Source organism: Sinocyclocheilus anshuiensis, unplaced genomic scaffold (genome assembly GCF_001515605.1).
Source record: "Sinocyclocheilus anshuiensis isolate Anshui unplaced genomic scaffold, SAMN03320099.WGS_v1.1 scaffold668, whole genome shotgun sequence".
Taxonomy (NCBI): domain Eukaryota; kingdom Metazoa; phylum Chordata; class Actinopteri; order Cypriniformes; family Cyprinidae; genus Sinocyclocheilus; species Sinocyclocheilus anshuiensis.
Genome location: NW_015557097.1, coordinates 348776 through 369959, shown reverse-complemented (window position 1 = coordinate 369959; position 21184 = coordinate 348776). Strand labels below are relative to the sequence as shown.

The 21184-nt window shown below is 38.9% G+C and overlaps 2 protein-coding genes across 3 annotated transcripts; one reads left to right on the top strand and one right to left on the bottom strand.

The window, feature by feature from the left end:
* Window positions 1-113: 113 nt before the first annotated feature.
* stk36 (serine/threonine kinase 36 (fused homolog, Drosophila)) lies at window positions 114-11026 on the top strand. Its single transcript, XM_016472293.1, has 21 exons — window positions 114-638; window positions 986-1126; window positions 1443-1520; window positions 1893-2023; window positions 2232-2481; window positions 2702-2795; window positions 3495-3661; window positions 3951-4108; window positions 4663-4804; window positions 4912-5031; window positions 5116-5292; window positions 5540-5631; window positions 5870-5933; window positions 6071-6181; window positions 6357-6431; window positions 7264-7381; window positions 7479-7605; window positions 7733-7904; window positions 9128-10489; window positions 10767-10893; window positions 11010-11026. Exons 1-21 carry the CDS (start codon window positions 552-554, stop codon window positions 11024-11026), a joined length of 3810 nt encoding a protein of 1269 aa, XP_016327779.1. The 5' UTR covers window positions 114-551.
* A 1779-nt stretch (window positions 11027-12805) lies between these two features.
* On the bottom strand, window positions 12806-18519 carry atf5a (activating transcription factor 5a). 2 transcript variants are annotated; one of them, XM_016472308.1, is made up of 5 exons: window positions 18263-18519; window positions 16616-16861; window positions 15116-16307; window positions 14664-14875; window positions 12806-14581 (listed from the first exon to the last, which is right to left on the bottom strand). In XM_016472308.1, exons 2-4 carry the CDS (start codon window positions 16755-16757, stop codon window positions 14689-14691), a joined length of 1521 nt encoding a protein of 506 aa, XP_016327794.1. In that variant the 5' UTR covers window positions 16758-16861; window positions 18263-18519; the 3' UTR covers window positions 12806-14581; window positions 14664-14688. The 2 variants fall into 2 exon arrangements, with proteins under 2 accessions (XP_016327794.1, XP_016327793.1); XM_016472307.1 differs by having other exon boundaries at window positions 12806-14875.
* Between the last annotated feature and the right edge of the window lie 2665 nt (window positions 18520-21184).

Below are 21184 nucleotides of genomic sequence, written 5' to 3'. Positions count from 1 at the left end.
CCAACTAATAAACAAAATATGAATGTATATTTAAAAATATACAAGTCAGAATAAGTTTTTTACTTTTGTACTAACTTTTATAAGAGCTTCTATTTGTGAGCCACAGTGTTGCTAGGCGCTTTTTGTTGTTGTTCGTCTAGACAGCAGCGCACGTCAAACTTTCTGAAGTTTGTTTTACATTTCGTATGTTATCATATTGCTTTTTCAGAGACAGTTTTTTGATCAAAATTACTTATACTAGTCTTATAGCCAACTTTAGCTTCGGGAGTATGAATCGTTAAATAGCCGTTGTTTCGCAGTTGTCGTAAGGCTCAAATGTTAAAGCCGATCTAAAAAAAAAAAAAAAAAACATGCACTAGTTTAGCCAAGATTGCCCATTTCGCCTCCGTCTGTAATGCTTTAGTTATACTGTTCAGCTGCGAAACAAGCCATGCGGAGAAAACTGCCTAAATGATATGCCTGGCTACGTGTGTCCACTTTATACTGACTTGTACTAGCTCTTTACCTGAAAGGTCACCGGACTCTTCTTCTGGGTCAAGGCCTCATCGCTGATGATGGATCAGTACCATATTTTGGAGGTTATCGGGGAAGGGTCATTCGGCCGAGTGTACAAAGGCCGCAGGAAGTTTAGCGGCCAGGTGAGCGCTGCGTGTGTGCCACGATGTCAGAAATGAACGTTATTTGCCACTTTGAACTGAATTCTGAATTTCAAGGCAATTTTTTTGAGTGTATTCCCGCCTAAATATGTAACACCATAGCATCCCCTCCATATAAGTAAAATCTCATTTGGGACTAAAAAAAGGGGGGAAAGAGTGTTCATCGCCTTAGAACGTCTGTTAACCAGAATCAAACATTCTGGAGTCTCGTGGTATACATTTGAATAAGTGACCTGACACTGAATACTAAATAAATATGATCGTAACGGACTTTATTAAAGACAGAGTCCCTCTCTGTCTGAGTAACGTCAACCCTTTTTATTTTCTAGGTCGTGGCTCTGAAGTTCATTCCCAAAGTTGGCCGCTCAGAGAAGGACCTGCGCAGTTTGAAAAGAGAGATTGACATCATGAGGGGGCTTAAGCACCCCAACATAGTGCTGCTTTTAGACAGCTTTGAGACAGAGAGGGAGGTATGATTGTCACGACCTACTCCCAAGTCACGTTACATTTTCCACTGCTGCATCTCTGTTCCATAACCTGGTGCTTCCAGTATAACGGCTTGTCGAAATGAAATATAGCTCCCAGGGTTCACAGTTTTCACATTCAAATCTCTATGGAATAATTCTCGTTGGCAAAATGTAGTTGGCATTGGTACAAATGCAGTAAGCTTGTGACGTTGATCGTCCCATGAAATGTGTAACTGGAAAAAATATTGGTGAGAAGAACAGTTAAAAAAAAAATGAATTTGTGTCAGAGGAATAATTAGAGCATGTATTCCTCTGGCAGGTGGTGGTGGTAACTGAGTATGCAGAGGGTGAGCTGTTTCAGATCCTGGAGGATGATGGGAGTTTACCTGAGAATCAGGTACATCAGTGGTCACACTGTTTTACAGTAACTGACAGCTCAACGTATTAGATTTCTATCATTCCTAAATACAGAATTTATTCATGCTGCTGTGTGATGCGAGAGTTATCTAGGACCTGGTTCACATTTAGTATCTTTCTACATTTTAAAAGCTAATAATATAATCACTGATGCATATAACAGTTAAATTATGCCATACAAATTTGAATAAACATCATAACATTTAGCCTAGAGTAAATGGATTTTTGAAAAATGCATATAGTGCATCACTTTTATTTCTTTGATTTGATGATATGCTGGATTTTTTTGCTGCTCTTACCTCCTAACAGGGACACACTCACCTGCTAACCTGTTATTTTATATCTTGTGTAGGTGAGTGAAATAGCCTGCCAGCTTGTTTCTGCCCTGTATTATCTGCACTCCCATCGCATTTTACACCGTGACATGAAACCACAAAACATCCTGCTGGGAAAAGGAGGAGTAGTAAAGCTCTGTGACTTTGGGTTGGTGTTGACAGTTGGTGCAAGTTCAAACTACTTCAGTAACTCTGTATATATATTTATTTTTCCACGGCTAAAAATAGTGATGGATTCTAGTTTTTGAGGAAGCGTGTCTTGGCATGTGTGAATTAAAGCAGAGTGGATGCATACTTTTCATCCTAATGTGATCTCTAATAGCATAGTGGTGTTATATTCTCTTGACTCTTCACAGATTTGCTCGTGCCATGAGTGTGTCCACCTTGGTGTTGACCTCTATTAAGGGGACTCCTCTCTACATGTCTCCGGAATTAGTGGAAGAGAAACCTTATGACCACTCAGCTGACCTTTGGTCTCTGGGCTGCATCCTCTATGAGCTCCACACGGGGGCGCCTCCATTCTACACCAACTCCATCTTTCGGCTGGTGCAGCTTATAGTGAGAGATCCAGTGAAATGGCCAGACAACATGAGCCAAGACTGCCTGGTACAGAGAAGGTTGCTTTCCACATGACCACCTCTGACTCTGTTTTGAACCAAATTAGACTGATTTTGATTTAGTGTTGGCACAGAGATCCAAAAAAGTAGAAGTGTTACTTTATGTCAGTATGTGCTGGTTTTGGTAACGTTAAGTGATGTATAGTATATAATACACAATTTAAAATCCTTTACTTTAATTGTTCTGTCTGTGGGTTCTCTTAATGTAGAGTTTTCTGAAGGGACTGCTGATGAAAGACCCAGAGAAGAGGTTGTCATGGCCTGACCTGCTTCATCACCCTTTTGTTGCAGATGGAGTTTTGAGTGAGGACTGTTTAGTATTTTATCATCATATGAAATTGTATTTTCTATGTACACACACCTGCAAATTGAAATCAGTATTTTAATATAGTTTATATTTAACTGAATACAGATTATTTTTAGTTTCTGTATATTTATGGCAATGTTTTTAGAATTACTGTTATAGTTTTTATTGATATTGTAAATTGGCTTTTATTTTTATACTTTCAGTTTCATTTTAATTGTATTAAAATATTCGTTTAAATCTTTGATATTGCTATGTGCTTTTGTTATCTTTTTATTGTTATCTTTTATGTCCTTTTTAATATTACTATTTAGGTTTATTTTAGTTTTAGTTCAATTTGAGTTTTTATTTATTTTCAGTTAGTAATTTTAGTGCTTCAACTTAAACTAAACGAAAATTACAAATGTTGCTTTTGCTTTTCATCTCATATTTAGATTTGATTTTATTTCAGCTTTATTTCAATTAACAACATTTTTTAAATAGTTTTAGTTAACTGTAATAATGCTGATCTATGGGAGAGATTCGGTCCTCTCAAAAGTGAAATATATAAATCTATCCTCCTATGAACACCTCTGCAAACATATACAAATGAATTAACTAATCAAATATGAAACAACTTTTACATAGATTTGACATAATCTACATCAGTCCTTCATCGCAGTATGATGTAGTTTGGATCATGCTGTTTGCTTTGACAGCGGTGTCAGACGAGGGTTCAAGCAACCCTCTGACAGTCCCACCCAGCCTGGACCTACAGGCCCTGAAACACCAGCAGGCTGCAGAGAAGACAACGGCACGCGGTGGAGAGGGCAAACTACTGTGCAAAGCTAGAGAGCTACGAGAGAAAGAGAAGATTTACAGACAGGTAAACAACTGGGAACAACAGCACGCATAAACAAAGACGTTTGTCCTGGCTCGTTTTCTTGAAGTTTATGAATCTGTTTTTGAGATGTCTTCCCTGTCTGGTTGATTTAATTTTTGCAGTAAAATTAACTTTATGTAAATTAAATCATTGCTATTGTTGTTGGTGGGATTTGTGCAAATTGGACTATTTACAGTATTATGGAATATGGAGAAAATGTGCAAGCATCTGAGAAGAGCTTTGAAAGTATCCATTTGAAATAATAAAATTGTGTTGGGTCTTGTCTTACTAGGAGATTGGGAGTGGAAGTGCTGTGCGTGCCAGTAAGACAGCTTCTGCTGGAGGAGCCCCCACCACTGGCCACTCATTGGGCAGCACCTTTTCAGTGGATCAAAATTCATCTCAGCCAGCAACCAATCAGCATCAAGCAAATGACAACAGTGTTACCAGGTAGTATTTCCATCTAGAATTTGAATTTGAAAACCTGCCAGCCTCAACTTAAAAAAGGGTATATTAACAATGCTGTTGTGAGAGTGAAAATTATGTTTTGACCAGCGTGAAAGAATGAATATATTATAAAACCAAATGTAGAGAACTAAAGTAGTCAAAAGGCTGTTTAAAACAAGAATAAAAGATATTGTGAAGAATCATATTACTAAAAGCTAAAAGCACATTGCAAGAGCATTATCATATGTACATATATCCTGTAGAACTAGCAAACATAAAATAACTCTTAATGGCCCTCTTACGCATGTTTTTGTTTCATAAGAGGACCAGAAAAAACTTTTTATCGCAAGTATATTTAAATAATTTTTTTTATTGATTTGTATATACAAATTTGTTTAGTGTTTTTTCCTCAATTTAATTTTATAAAATATATGTATTTTATTATATCGTTTGTTGAATGTTGAATCTGTGTCTGCCATGAAATAGCCTATGATGCTGATATGGCAATAAATACTGTAATACAACAACAACATCCCCATGTACCCTTTTGTTTTTAGAGTGCGCTCAGCTCCACATAAAGGCCAGATCAGTAGAGACTATGAGAGGGAGTTCCCTTCGGTTGAAGTGGGACCCCGGGAAGTTCTGAAGCGCCCTGGACATGCACGGACCAGTCTGGCTTCTGTCAGGATGGACAGTGAGGTTGTTATTGAAATAATTTATAATAATATTTATAATGTGAATTTAATTGCAGCAAACTGCTAATATCAGAACTGTCACACATTTCTCCCATTAAATGTAACATCAAGGAACAAGATATCGACAGTGATTATGAGTGGCAACGATTGATTGAAATAAATGAACAGGGCCCTGTAAACACTTCCATTCTTCAGAAGTTAAAAACCAGGTTGCTTGTAACCAAAAACCAGGTAATGTTCTGTTAAATGCCACAAGACATTTGAACTTGGTAAGTGAGTGTGATTTGGTGTTTAAAGACTGACTGATCTGTCTAGCTATTGGTCAGCAAAGGTGAAGAGGCCCCTTCAGTTCTACAACCACTGAAGATCCTCAGGAACATTGTTCAGAGCTGTCAGTGTGGTGATGTTGAAACACTGGGCAAAGAGTTGGAACTGCCTCATCTACTGTTCAACCTGACTGAAGACATCCTGAACATTCCAGATCTAATGCAGGTCAGAAAATGCAGATACCAATATGTTTTTCAGAAATGAATATATACATTCTATTCATATGATTATTATTTTAAACATATTTTAAAATCGTATTTTCTAATGTGATTGTATTAAAATTGTTAATTATTATTTGTGAATTAAAATGTAAAATAATTTTTTTATTATTATTACATTTTTAAAATGTAATACTTTCAGTTAATCTATGGGAGCTCATACTTGATTTCTGACTGGTTTTTATTTGATAAAGGACTCACAGGGTGAGATAGTTTTGGGAGATCTGATGAATGTTCTCATAATGTACCTGGAAAAGAGCCCGGGCTGGGAGATAAAAGGGAGGAGGTATGGATTTATGAACTGTTTTTAATGTACACTTAAAGTACACTTTTTTTCCCCCAAACTGAAATTGTTTTTACTTTCATTACTTCAGTAAATCTATTGTTCCTTTTTTTTTAATGAAAGAATATTTAGTGTTAATTGGATGACTCTTTGTTAAGCTGTTGTTATCCCAACTGCTGCTGGGCTTTTAGTGAAATTTTAATCTTAGTGTTATTTTATGAAAAATATTTTTTCTCATCAGAGCTGAGGATCTCTGTCAGCTATTTATATCGGTATTTCTCTGTCGAGACCCAAAGCGTTCAGCGGTAAGTGTCTCTAGCTGAAAGATTTTCTCTCTAGTTTGCGTCAAATGCACTTTTAAACTGGAAAAATTAAGTACAAAAATCGTAGGATGTCTGGTTTCATTTGCATTACAGTTGTGATTTTGTGGTCTCTCCTACAGCTTTTGGCAACAGCAGTCTTAACCTTGTTCACTCGCCGTGGTATATCTGTGAATGTCAGTATGGAAGGGCTTACAGCCTTTTTGGGGAATATTTTGACAGACACAGCAGAGGTACGGTTTCATTATTTATACTGTGAATAAGGGTTAACTCTGTTTGGAGTAATTAATGTCATTGACGTGATGAAATCAAGTGTAGTTATTCCCTACTCTCTTTCTCTCTTTTTCTTTTCCTCTCCCCCTCCTACCATCTGTATGCTCTCTCTCTCTCTCTCTCTCTTTCGTATAGGCACATAACCCCTTACCTGCAGGTTGGGGCATGTGTGATGGCCTTCTGTCACTGATTCTCCACAGACTATCTGAGGTAATTCCTCTCAGATCAATTCTCCTAAAATAATTAGAGAAACAGATAATCCGTTTGGCCGATTAAATGGTTTTCGATTGAATCTACAATAAATGGCACCAGTTGAAGTCTCAACTGAACAGCATCCAACAACGGTATTTACAGAAAAAGAAACTAATGTGTTACTTAACTTTTTTTAAAATCATACTGGACATTTGTTCAATTTAACAATGAGTCTAAAATATATATATTACATAATACATAAATGTATTACAAAATGTTATTATTATTGATAAAATATTACTATTACATATCCATATTTTTATTGTTGTAATATAATGATCATTTAATTGTTATTAGTTATTTAGTTAAGTCACAAAGAAATCAGCAATTAAAATCAGTTTGGCATATTGCTTATGGGACACTTAAACATAATCTGGATCACTAAAAAAGCATTGTTGGTCATCTGTAGTGTTAAAGTCACAATAAAATGGAATTAGGAACGTATCTTTTCTTCTGTACTGTACATTACATCCCAACTGATTATCAAAAAAGAAAAAAATGTAGGGAAGGGACTCGGTTTTTTTCATTGGTTGTGGTTAGAGCTCACTGAATGTGAGCTTGACTGTGGAGGGGCCTAGAGAAGTCTGTAGTTTCACCTGAAATTAAGTTATGACATTTTGACTGAAAATTACGAGGACAAAATTTAAAAAAGAAACATGAAACACATACATGGATCAGCGTTTCACTCTAAGATCAATAATATGCATTTACAAAATAGTTAGGGTGAATTTTTATTTTGTGCTGACTTTAAAGTGCTGCCTAATTGCCTTTTTTTCTTCACTGATGAAAGTGTGATAGCAGCTCACTGCTCGACTTTCAGAACTCAGAGCTTTGGCCCTGCTTGTGGGCTAAAGTAAACACCACACTGGAAACCGCAACGCCCCAGAGTTGCCTTTTTTCTCCGAATGGTACTGAACCTCAAGAGAACATTCATTTATTTCTATATTGCAGCTTTAATGTACTAGTAATTTAATAATATATATTTATCTCTGTTTTTTCTCACAGGTCTGTACGTGTTCCTCTCTCTCGCTTTATTGGTTTTCTCCAGCGATTCGTATAACTGTGTGGCTCTCCTGTCGGATAACTCCACAAACTGCTCCTCTGCCCTCAGCCACTTTCTCACCACCAGTTGGTGAGCTTCAAACTTTGCCTTTAAATCTTACTAATGGTGTCAAACAGTTTTTCACTGTTCGTTTTTATATTAGTGTTTATTTGAAGTGCATCTCTCAGAGGTTTACAGTATATTTCTCTTTTTATAGTGCTGCATTGCTTGAGCGCGGTATTTTCTGGGGTGACTCAGAAATAAGCAGCCTATCAGTGATGAGCTGTCAACTTCTCTGCATCCCCTTCTCTCTGGAGTTACCCTTAGAAAAACTTCTTTCTGTTCTCAGATCGTATCAAAGCTCAAATATTGTGGCTGGTTTAGTTCAGGTATGGTTTGATACAATTTTCAGTATTTAAAGGGGTGGTTCACTGTTTTTTTTTCTAGGCTTGATTGTGTTTATGGGGTGCAGTCTAACATGTGTTAATGCTTCGTTTTTAAAAAACGCATTATTTTTCACATAATTTACCTTTATTCCACACCGCTCTGTCCCTTCTCTGAGAAACGTGCTGATTTTTTTCCTGTTTTTATGAAGCCCCTCCCTCAGAAATAGGCGATGAGCTCTGATTGGTTAGATGGCCCAGTGTGTTGTGATTGGCTAAACCGCCTCTAGCGCTAATCGTCCCGCCCCTCACCTCAGCGGCATGTGCTCCGGTTGTATTGTATACAACGGCATCGCTAATATCGCTTATCAGTTTGAGCCCAATCAGAGGATATTATTGAAGAGGATCGTGCAGAACCTGTGCAAGCATGGCTTTTAATGGTAGGCCTATGTTTTTTGTTTGTTGTTGTCTCATACTTTTAGATACACTGTTATTTGTAAATGCTACTGCTTATGTTAGCTTTTAATATATGGTTTTATACTGCTTAAAGCTTTAATACAGTACGGCAACTGCATGCGCGTCCATGTTTAACGCTTCTCATAGCTATGTGAAAATAAGTGTATAATTGTAACAGTTCATTGTTGGAGGTGAGCTGAATGAGAGAGAGAGAGAGAGAGAGATAGAGAGAGATGCAGAGCGTGTGCAGAGCAGCGAACGCGAGGAACAGTATTAAGAACCGCTGCTTTAGAACATTGATTTTGAAACTTGTGAATCCATTAGAATCGTTAGAAGACAGAATCGTGATTCATATATGAATAGATTTTTATGTGCACCTCTAGTTTTCTCTTCCTTTTCTCTAAAGCAGCGCAGCATGGTCTCGCCCCTTTTACTGGCTTTTCCCGAGGGCGGGGTTTATCTGGGTTTGTGATGTCACGAACCCGGGAAGTAACTTGTTGTAGTCCCTACCAGTCGTTTTTGTAGGCATTAAACTGCCAGAATTTTAAAAGACGATATCTCCGTTTGCATTGAACTTTCAGCTTCGTAACTTTGCAGATATTGTTTATGCTCAAACAGCAACATTACACACAAACTAACGTTAAAAAAGTGAAATCGCAATCAACCACCCCTTTAAGTATTTCAGACGGATGATGTGTCGGTCCATTGGAATATCGGAAATGTAATTATTGTTTTTTTTTTTTGTTTTTTTGCTGACTTGTCTTCTTGTTCAGATGATTCAAACTCTTCCTGTTGCCCTGGTGGAGCTTCCACTGTGTCTTCTGAATCGTCTACTGCTATCTGACCCGCAGCACACCGCTCCATGCCTTATCACTGCAGCCCAGGCCACCTCTTTCCTCCCTTACAGCACAGAATGCTCAGACAATAGAGCAGACCACACTCAGAATCAATTTAACCACTTCGGGAATGGTGTGGAGCAATTTAAGAGCAATGGAATTGCAAAAAAAAACAAGATAGATCATAACAAAGGTGACATCAAATCAAAGAAGAGGTTAGAGCAGCTCAAAGGCAATGTAGATGCATCTAAGGAAAAAAATTATTCTATAAAGACTCAATACCAGTCATCCAGAAACAAGAATGAGAAGATCAGAGATTTGGCAAAAACCAAAATATATCCACAGAAGACCATGGACCATCTAAGAGATAAAATAGAGCAGCAGAGCAGTTGTATAGAGGAGCTCATGGACAGTTTGGAAATCCATGGCAGTTCTGTAGGGCGTCTCCAATATCTCTCATCTCAGCAAGGGTGCAACATCAGCTGGCTTATAGACAGTCTGGAGGAGTTAAGAAGTTGTGATCACCCCAAGGTCTCCAAGGCTAAAATTCGATCCTCACCAGAAGAGGTCAGAACAGCAGGTTCTCTGTTGGCTGTTTTGCTACAAAGTGAACTTCTCAGTGGGTGCGCAGTGGAACTCCTTATCCTTCTCTCCCACCTAACACGTCATCTCACCCATCATTCTTCCTTCTTTCTTCCTGTTGAAACCACTCAACTGCAGTTTGCATTGCGCCACCGAGATGATGGAATCCGAGCGGCCTGCTGTGGCTTACTGGGCAACCTGGGCTCAGGTGTCAGGCAGGTCATTGGTAAATCAAACTTTGACTTATTCCAGGACCTGTTAGGTTGCTTGTGCGATCTTGCTCCATCCGTTCGTAGGGCAGCTTGCAAGGCGGTGGGAAACTGGCTGAGTGTAATGAGAAAAACCGATCTAACTATTTCCAATAAAGTTTTCAAGAATACGACTGGCATTAATGCCTTGTCGGTACAAGACAAATTGAAGAGGACACCAGCAATGGAAGGCATCAGACACAGTGAGAGAGACGTATGGATGGAGCTGGCCATGGGAGCTGCTCGTCCCCTCGTGTCTCTGCTGTCAGATGCTGATAATGTCATTCGACAGCACTGCTGTGGGGCCTTGGGTAACCTGGCTGCTTTTGGCGGAGGGAATGGAGCACTTCTCAATGCAGATGCTCCAGGCTTGATTCTCCAAACTGCCTGTAATGATTCCCATCATGCAGTGCGTCGGGCGGCTGTGGCCACTCTGCGTGTGTTTAGCCAACAAAACACATTACTGCAGGTAAGAGCAGTGTGAATCAGTTTTGGCTAATATATTTAGATGTTTGGCGTATATATTTGTGGTGTATATTACACTTCCGTAAAATTTCTAGTTGTGCAAAGAGTGCTGTTCTTGGTGAATTGTATTTAAACACTGAAAGAAGATGAATATAGAGACGATTTTGTGCTGTATTGCATCATTTTGACAATTGTGCAAAAAAAATTGAAAGACAAAGCTGGTCTAAAACGACAAAAAATCCTTACTGTCATTTTCACATTTTTCCCTTCCTTTCCTCAAGGCTCTGAGGTCTCTAGATGCAGGAAGAAAACTCTGTCGCACATCCCAAAGCTCTTTATTTCAGAGGGATTATCAATGGCTTGTCAGCAAGTTGGACGGAAGGAAAAACATAAAACATCAGCCTCATAGTTTGTGTGTAAGAGAGAGGATGTAATTTCACATTATTTAAATATGGATTGCTGGCTGCTTCTGTGGCTGGGAAAGCTTTCTTTTTGTCTGTATTTATTTGATCTGTGATCAAAAGAGTTTGACAGAAATTGAATCTATGTGTTTTGAGAAAATGGCAGTAGCTCAAAAACATCTTTAAAAAACATTGTATCTTACAATTTAGTAGTATATCAAATGTAAGGGTTTTTTTTATTCAGCAGCAAATGTTTGCATTTTTGATTCACACAAGTTATATTTAAGACTGCTGAAGTTGTTTGCGCTTTTTTTCTGTACATAACTAAACTGCACTTGTAATTTTATGATGTGACTATTTTGCAGGCTTAATTGTTTGGATTTATTATTTGCAATTATTTTGTAGAAATTAAGCCCTGCGCAAAAACAATAAATAAATCAATTGTAGGCCTATCTATGTATCGGAAAAATTCGGTGAAGTGTTTCCTAAAGGATATAGCCTACTGTAATGTCGTAAAAGTACGTCTTTACAGGGGGAAATAAATGTGAAATCCGGTTTCCATTAGCCTATACAAATCCTTAAATACATGAATAAATAGAATTGCATATAAATGTGTCTGACGTGTGATTTTTAGTTTCGCTTTTTGTCTTGACTTGACAAATCGTCTTACCCTGTCAGTTTAATTTGTTATTTTTTTCTAAGATGGCTATTTTATCTGAGATTGCTCGACATAAAACATCCAAACGTTTAACTTTTCAAACGTGTTTGTCAGAAAAGCATTTTGACGTGTATCCGAAGTACGCAACCACATGTTTAGGAAAAATGATTTTATCTAAATTAGGCTATATATTATAATTATTATTATTTCAGATACGTATAAAATAAACTTACCAGTGAAAAATAAGATTGTTTGACAGACGTGAAACTTACTAAACGAACACTAGCCTATAGTGTAAAGCATTACAGGCCTATAGCGCGCAAAGTTTAAGCGCAGTCTGCGCAGATTTTCTTTTTTTTTTTTTACCAGTTGTAAAAACCCTTAAAACGTCACTTTAAAGATACTTCGAAAGATTAGTACATTTAAAATAATTGGGGGAAAGGGAAAAGTGAATTGTAGCGTGTGAATCAAATTAATTAGTTTTTATAGGCTACGTGATTATTCACATGTCCTCTAAAATGACACTTGTTCTTAACACTCAAGCACAGAAATATTTCATGGTTATACTTTAAATTAGTGGCCCATACGAGCTGTCTGATGATATGTGATCATGTTTCCGCCTCAGTGTGTGTGAGAAAAAGACGAACATCAAGACCATATTTAAATAGGCTACTGTTTAGTAAAAGTAAGAGAAGTAGGCTAGCCTATTGAACAATAAACACCAGGGACGATCGGTGTTCAGAAACTATAAATAACCGGACCCGTTAAAATGGCCTCGAAATAAATATGAATGAATCAACCAACCGCTACACAGAAATAAGACTTTTGACAGGAATAAAAATATATATTATTTTTTTCTCTATTTTCTGCTCCTTGTACATTTGGTACAAGAAAACTCTTGTACCAAATGTTTACTAATCCAAAACTACTATCATGACACAAAAAGAAGAATTGAAATCTACAGTTAATAATAAAACACAAACGTCTCAATATACTTAGACATCCTACATTGCCTATAATAATCGTGTTAGGCTATTCTTTTTCATTCATTTTTTCTCCCTCACACACAGGTAACTGACACTCTGTGGAATCATTCGAGTTTCTTTTTTCCTTCACGTCGTGCATTAGTGAGGACAGGGAATAGCACTGCTCCATATATTTGGCTTTCAAAGCTGTAAACAATTTTCCGGCCAAACAAAGGATAAACTCCGTTTATCCGTTAAACTCAAGGTCTACCGATTAAGCTCTAAAAATCTCACATGAAGCCATCATCGCCAAAATGCACTGCTGCTGACACAAATCACTTTATTTGAATTCAATGAAATAACAGGAAACACAAAGTAATTAATCAGAGACGATACATCGAAATGCCTCGTACAAAATGACTAGTCTTAGTATTCTAGCTGGTGTAAACTCTTGGAAATCGTGTGCCTTCATTTCGGGTTGTTAAAAAAAAAAAGGAAAAGAAAATTCTCAACTTCACAAAATGACCGTACAACACAGCGCATAATTAGCTATATTTCACAAACATGATTGTATACCGCCAAGGAAAGCATATTTTAAGTCGATATGCTAAGCTCTCAGTATCTAGGTTGCTTATGTAGAGGAATTAAATGATATTTGTAATATTGCTACGTAGTAAGGTACACACCACACTTCGGTAAAACATGCCATAAAAGAAACAAATAGAAAGAAAAAAAAGAGGAACTAATCAAAGCCCGATTTGCAGTTGATTTCTTTGTTATTGTTGTAATTGTAATTAATGCATGTCTCCTATTCCAGCAAGTAGAAAATCAGAGTCACTAGACAGGTAACCAGAATAAACTCCTGAAATTTACTAAATTGTAAACCGGAAAATCATAACATCTGTCAAGGATTGTGCATGATTGCAAATGCAATAAATAAATAAATAAATAAATAAAAATAATAACTTGAGTCATTTACATTGTTGATGAAATATTGCTAAGAAGTTGGGAAGTCTGCAATTCTAAAGCCACCACAATCATTTCAGTGATTATTAAAAAAGCCATATCACTACAAAGATTTTACTTTCTGTCCCCCAACACACACTTGTAACATTAGAGCAAACAAGCTTTATAAAATCACAAACCCTGATTGTAGTCGCAATAACAGCAGAGACATTGGGCCAAACAGTAGTTTGTGAATCAAATGCCACTCACTCACTTCTAATTAAACGTGTTAGCCAAGAGAATATAAAATAGGACTTCTTAAGCAAGAAGGACTTTTGCAGTAACATATCATTCAGACGAAAGAAAAATAAACATTCTTTATAAAGAGCCATGAAATCTTCCGCATGCAAGAACAAAAATACAGGGAATCAACACACATAACATTACTAGGCAGTGCCATATCTTCAGCATTGAGTTACAAACTGACATACCTCCATGACTTTGGACATTAATCGTATACCTGAGCTGCAGGACTAATCTAAAATTGGGGATTAAAAAATACATCATCAGGTTCATTATTCCTGAGGGAAATTTATTTTGAGAAGTGCTTCCCCTGAAACTCAATATATAAGAAACAGATTGCTTTTAATATCAGTGCTCATTCCTTAATTAATATATGGAAGGAAAAAAGGAACTACCAATGTTGTACTGATTGTACATCATTAGTATTAGTACCATAAATATTGAAACTGCAAATAAATCAATTTAAAAGAAAAAACGGCCTCTGTATAAATTAAAATCAGTGCAGGTCATATGCGGAACTTGTGATATTACCTTACAGCCTTTTCTAAATAAATGAAGATGTTTGATTTTAACTTGCGTTATTCAGTTGTCAATCCTGAACAGTAAACGCTCTGAGCCGTCAAGCCACTCTTGAGAAACGTAAGAGAAAACAATAAAAAGTGGCTGTCATTACAGTCAAAGACATAATCACAGTGCATATTGACTGATTTGGAGTTATTTCTGAGAAAGTGGATGTCTGTGCTGCAGCGGTTGATGGACTTTGTCAGTTTGTAACGAAAATGAAATGATTGAGTAACGTGCAATAGTACAACCTCCACCACATCCTAAAAAAAAAGACACATTCAGTCAAAAAACAACTCAAATCTCCATTGCCTTTCAGACTGCTAACAATTCTACTTGCAGGACCATTGTCAGGTGGTCGAGCTTATGGTCAGGCACTGGTTTCCTGTTTGAGGCGTTGGCTGCGGGCCTTGTACACCTCAATCAGGAGGTCTTTCACGTACTGGATCTCCCGCTCCACTGATTCTGCCTTGTCCCGTAGCTCACGGTTTCTACCCTCCAGACCATGAAGCTGTTCCTCCAACGAGTCCAACTCCACTCGCTTCTTTTGGCGATACCTGTTAAAAAATGATTAATACAGAGGAAAGTCAGTTTTACTTACAAAAGTTGTGGTCTTTTAAATCCCACAAGCAGCTACTTCGTATTGCCCGCAGGCATTGTAGTCTGAAGCATAATACAATTTTGCCTCTATCAAGTATTTTGTACTTTCATGACTAAGTGTAACTCCAAAACCCCACCAAATGTTCTATGCTCACTCATCTAAAATACAATTGACACCACTGTGATTCTGAAAATACCTGTGAGCTGCAGTCTTGTTCTGGTCTCTCTTCTTTTGTTTGTGTTCACCATGATTCACTTCAATTAGTGGCACATCTAGGTCTGGTTTCACAATGCAGGGGTCTTCTTTCAGCACATAGACTCCTCTGGCACACGGGGACCCCATTTCAGGTCCGTGGCGTTCACCACTCAGGCAGTCGGGGCTTTGGCCTTCGAGAAAGCCACAGTGGAAGTTATGTTGCCGGTGGATCTCAACGCTCTCCGCCTTCACTGGGTCATTAATGGCCCCAAGGAAGCTGTGGTAGGCCTCTTCTTGGGATGAACTTTGGAGGAAACAGCTTTCGTTGGGTTTGGACTTCCAGGGAATGTTGGCCTTCACATCGCTAGCACCATTCTTGGCTTCACTCATCATTTCTATCTCCACACTTCCTCCTATGCCGTACATCATCATTTCTTCTTTCTTGTGGGGAATTTGAACGGATCCGCTAAAGTTGTACCCGCCACTGCAGCCGGCCTTGCTTGCGCCGACGGCCTCTTCCGTGTAGCGGCAGTTCTTCTCCTCTTTGGGTAAAATGGCACACCTCCTGATCTCCACTGCACTGCCTAGGCAGTAGCCTTTGCCTACCACCCGTTCATCTTCAGCACAGCTGTAGCTCCCACCAGGTGCAACAGCTGAGTTACCTGAGGAACTTCCTTTGGAACTCCAGATGCTACTCTCGTAGCTGTCACCCACCCTCACCCCATCGGAAACTCTCTTGCGGCTGCAGACGTTGCTGTTGGGGCGGCTGCAACTGTAAGGGGCATGCCTAGGAATCTTGGTACGGCCAATGGGACCCCCACAAAAGCTCAGCAAGTCAAGTTCCCCAGTTGCCAGGGTAACAAGTAGAGGGCTGGATTCGGACTGGTTGGAAGTAGAATATGATCCGTAGGGCAACTGGTAATACGACGGTGGACCAACTGCCGATGGACCCTTGTCGCATTTGCCCAGTTTGGAGGCTTTTTCTGGGAGTGGGTCAGACAGGAAGTAATCCTCCAGCTGAGCAAGCTCCTCTTGCAGCAGAGAGGTCATGACCTCCAAATCTGAGGGCACCTGGATGTCATGCTGGAGGGGCGAGGGGGGAAGGGATGCATTGGGGGAGGGAGAGGAGTGTGGGGTTGGGAGGTAAGAGGAGAAATCTACTTCTTCCGTCATCCAGTCACTAAGACCATCACCTATAGGGAAAACAGAGGTCAGCATGTTAATCATTGGCCTAGAGATCCAATGTAACAATTATTTAAACTAAATAAACTATTCCAGCAGTATTTTAAAAAATCGTTTAAAAAAATACAAATCGCATCTCAGTGTGCGTACTACATCGAAAATGCAAAAGCTAGCATTAAACTAGCATGTTATCTACAAATAATATAAAATAGATCCACGTTGGTAGTTTTACTCACTGTTCAAGGAGAACGAAATGTGCTGCAGTGCGGTGCCCACCTGAAACTGGGAAAAATAAAAAACTGTATTCACTGCAACTCACCAATTAAGTGCTGGTTCTCCTCTGGCCCCTCCCCTCTGCGCCCCTCCGATTGGCTGTGGTTAGCCTGTGGGTGAGAGAGAGTGAGGGGGTCTGCAGGGCAGACGAGTAGAGTCTTCCAAATGGGTGCTGACATTGTCATCATCCTGTCCGTTGGTCCTACGATTCAAATGTCCGAGCTTACAGTGCACGATAGTGAAGTTTGAGAGTTGAGCCACAGAAAACAGGGCTTGGTGTGCATTATGAAACCTAAAAAAAAAAAAAAAAGAGGGAAAATATGATGAAGGACCTTAAAATGCATTGCCTATGGAGATTTAGGTGTATCTGGTATCGAGACGACACTATCACAAAAACCGTGATTCATCAGTTGCTAAAGTAGGATGGAGGAAAGGAGGGGAAAAAATGTCCTAGTTGGTGGGACTTTCCATTCTAAACTTATCGTGGCTCTCCTAAAATATCTAAAAATATCTCCAACTGAACATAAATCCATATTTTCAGAGTATTAACAATGAGCGATACAGTGCAAACTGAGTAAAACAACTACAACCCTCCCATTTCGATACAGCATCAGCTAAGACACACACTTGTGATTAGCGAGGGATCAATTTAGAAAACTACCACTCTTCCATCCATCAAAGTCCCTTGTGCCCACTTAGGGGAGTTCTACTGAGATCCTAGAGAACCAGGCGAATGCTCTACTGGTGGGAAATTTATTAGCAGCCTAAATATACAAGACACACTCAAATGTAAAGCTTCTTTGGATAATATATTGGACCCTGCCAATAATAAATCACAATATCAAGAACTTTTAAAAACTTTATCATTTTAATATATTTAGTGCTGATTTCTACAAGTTATCTGGTCTATCGTTTTTCTGTATGATGCAACCCAAGGTGCCTCCAAATGTTCTAATAACCTTTGCACCTACACTCATGTCCAGTTTGTTTAGTCTAAGATCAGACACTGACAAATATTTTATACTGACAGAGACTACTTTGAAAAATGGCAAAGAGCAGAAACAAAGCTTTTTTTCTTCTGCAATCAAGCATTCTAAGTAATTTCTAGCAGTAGGCTATGGCAGGTGCAGACGCCTCTGAACTGGATGTCTGAACTTAGCCAGCACGTGGGTTACAATCTATGACGCAATGCGAAAGCGAAAAAGGGCAAATCTTCGTGAGAGACATGCTTTTTAGCAAAACGGCAATTTCTAAGAGAACAACGTCCGCAGCATGCAACATGCAACTATACATTAAAGTGGCAGATATGGATGTCAAAATGGGCATAAGAAAAAAACTGAAAGAAATAATGACTGTTAGCTGTTAGACAAACAAGTGCCACTTGAAAGTGCGTAAAAGAATGGAATGTGTGTCAAAATAAATGTGAAACATGTGAAAATGTTCATTAACTAGGTCAGACTGATTATTCTGAGATCATTCCTAATGTTGCAAAAACTGTGTAGCAACGACTGAAAGAGCTTAAGGAGTTTCTGAAACTTATCCCAATAAGCAAGACAGTGTGCATAAAACATCGCCTGAAGCACTGTTACAAGTGACAACACGCTCAACAACACTTAAACAAAAGCAATACACCTAAAAAGTACAAAGCCAAGAGACAAAACAACAAAAGCAAAAAGTAATAAGTTGTACTAACTCCATTCTTGCTGACATGTTTTGGGCTTGGGGTGCGTTGCAAAAGCAAAGCACGGCGTTTCTTTAGGATCGAAGTCTCTAGTAAATTAAAAAGCCATGTCTCCTCCGCAGTGTCTACGACTGAAATGCTGTTGGTCTTGCTTTGTTGTGATGGAGTTGATGACTGTGAATCGGCTAATTGAGTCAATGCATCAGGTCACCCACACCTAGCAACCAGCTGCGTCACGCGGTCAGTCCCCCAGTGCTACAGATTCCTCCGCCCTATGGATGTATTGGTCGAGATAAATTCACACTGCGGGCCGGTGTAAACGCCCACAATAATTAAAACTCACTTTCTCAACGACTTCCGAGAAAACACAAAATCCCCGCTAGCACGTTCCTTAACTTAAAAATAAGTTTTGAGACCATGAGAGAATATGTAATATGTAATGAAAGCGGCTGTTCGCGAGAGTTTGGATGATTATCATACAGCTGCAGTATCTGGCAATACATAAAATATTAATATCATAACACGCATAGCATACACTGCCGTTCAGATATGTATTGTTTCACAGGGACTACTTGATTTCTTCTAGCGAGGAAGAACACTTTCTGCTACCCAGGAGATGCGTGGCTGTTGTTGCAGGTTAGTTGCATCAGCGCTTCAAGCTGCTAGCAGATTCGCTGGACGGACCGAACCTGTCGTGCAGCGATTGACTGAAGAGGAACTGTTGTGTTCTCTCATTGGCTGCCGCTAGAGAGACGCTGCTTCCCAGTGGTCTTCGGTTTTCCACTCTCCGTGCACATGTTATACGTAAACATCCCGAGAGCAAATTCTAAAGTGGTTAAACTTTCATGTCGCGGAAGGGCAGTTTACGGAACTTTACTGACAAAACATTATAACGTTAGTTGTGGCGTTTGTTGATACGCGTTTTGGACGCTTTCCTCTTAAAACGCTGTACTTAGCGGTTCAGTTGATTTGTACTAAGCTCTGTAAATATCCTATTTTTATTTTCATTTAGACCGTAGGGTGATTAAATTGTGTAATCTAACGTTACATTTTGATAATATGTGCTTAAATTTGATAAGTAGACAAATGGCTTAGATTTGCTCAGATTTATTATTTTATTTAATAAAGCCGATAGATTATTTACATGTTCCCTTCATTGACTGACACTGCAGTTACTCAGAAGAGATGTAAAAGCGTCTATAATAGTGTGAAATTAACTCTACTTACTTATACTGAGTATTCTAATGGCTTGCGTGTAACAGGTGGCGTCTTTAACGTCATTATTTCCATTTTCAGCATCAGCATTTCTATAGCTGCCCTTGGGAGAAGCGGGTGTTAAATTCTGCGATCGAGCAAAACACAAACACTATCTAGCGGGAGAAAGAAAGGAGATAGTCTTTTATCCACTGTTTGCCATATTTTGACTATCCCATCTGAACTTCAGAAGGACCGCCGACTCTACATGCTGAGCTATTCGAGTCATGCGCGGTCACTGTGAGACGACACAAGTTATCCTCAAACTCACAAGTACAGCTCGTTTAATTCCCGTTAATAACGGGTTTTCAAAGAATCAAGCTTTGTTTCCCCCCTCAGCAACTCCTAAAGCTGATTGAAGGAGCTATGTCTTCCTGTTGCTATAGTAATAGCGAACACTGCCCCCTATTTTAGACGTGTTTTCTGGTTGCTGTTGCCATGGGATTTGCAACGAGCGCTCTCGCGCCCTCTTTCGGTCCGTGTTTTTCAGTGTTGTCTCTGCTGAATTTAAACGACATTCCCTGAAAAGTTACTTTAGTCTTAAACAAACATAACTGCAACAAGTGTCTTTGATTAATCGGTTTCATTGAAATTACTGTTTTGCTGTATTGTGTCGACACGCCCTTCACAGTCTATAGACCTCATAAATGTTGAGTTGAGTTGTCACAGATAGCTTTTTTTATTATGAAACTTAGCTTTTTGGTTTATGAGGGGATATGTAGGCTAATAAAACTGAGAAGGGCTAAACATCTTGCAAAAACACGGAAAAAGTCAACAGAGAGAGAGAGAAAAGTGTAAGACTGTCAGGTGGAATATTCCGCAGCTTTTAGCAGAAGCTAACGTCTTCCTCGACCTAGGAGAAATTGATTTTATTTACACTTAATAGCCCTGCGTGAACCAAGATGACACTTGCTTTCTCGAGGAGCAGTCAGAGAGAGTGACGGGATCAAAGGGGCTTCTGAAGGTACTGTGATACTGTAATTACTCTTGTGAGTCGGCTCAGCCTCGCAGTTGTAGAAGTGAGGCCTGATGCAATCTTCGTGACCGGAGTCGTAACGTTGAAGAGACTGAGATAATAATGGTTGTTGAAGTGTGGGATCTCTCCCAGGAAAGCGCTGACTCTCCCAAATCGCCGTGTCTTAATTGGTCCGTGGGGGCGCCCTGTTTGCGCAAAGCGTGAGAGAAAGTCAGCAGCAGTATACACACACACACACACACACTCGTGCACCTCAGCCACAGACTGCTCCAGTGCTATTGGGCCATCATACTTGAGTTTCTGTTTGTATTGAGATTTTTCCACCTTAAATAGCTGATGTTGCAAATAGAGATGTAGGTCCAGGCCGTGGCGTTAATTAATCACAGCTTTTGAGGATTAAAAACGCTGCTTGGAGTGATAAATCTGTTCCATTCCATAAATCCAGATGTCCATATGTGGAACAATTAAAATAAGCTCATTCAAACATACAGTTTTAGGATGCATATGGGTGATTCTATAATTGGAGATACATTTGGCATTTCATAAAGTTAAGAAAAAAAAAAAGTTCACTAACAGAAATTATTTCCAGTATCTTATTGAAAACATATTCAGTTTTAATAATTCAGTGCTTGCCAAACACCAGTTACTTCCTTTTTTTTTTTTTTTTTTACTTTTAATGAAAAAACATGTCTTTATGGTATTGT

Bases quoted from the DNA above. Each gene is read 5' to 3' on its own strand.
- stk36 (XM_016472293.1), top strand. From the start codon at position 552: ATGATGGATCAGTACCATATTTTGGAGGTTATCGGGGAAGGGTCATTC. The intron at 2,482-2,701 runs GTACAGAGAAGG...CTCTTAATGTAG, and splicing joins ACATGAGCCAAGACTGCCTG to AGTTTTCTGAAGGGACTGCT. The intron at 4,805-4,911 runs GTTGTTATTGAA...TGTAACATCAAG, and splicing joins CTGTCAGGATGGACAGTGAG to GAACAAGATATCGACAGTGA.
- atf5a (XM_016472307.1), bottom strand. From the start codon at position 16,757: ATGATGACAATGTCAGCACCCATTTGGAAGACTCTACTCGTCTGCCCT. The intron at 16,308-16,615 runs GTGAGTTGCAGT...TTTTCCCTATAG, and splicing joins GGAGAACCAGCACTTAATTG to GTGATGGTCTTAGTGACTGG. The intron at 14,876-15,115 runs GTATTTTCAGAA...ATTTTTTAACAG, and splicing joins AACAAGACTGCAGCTCACAG to GTATCGCCAAAAGAAGCGAG.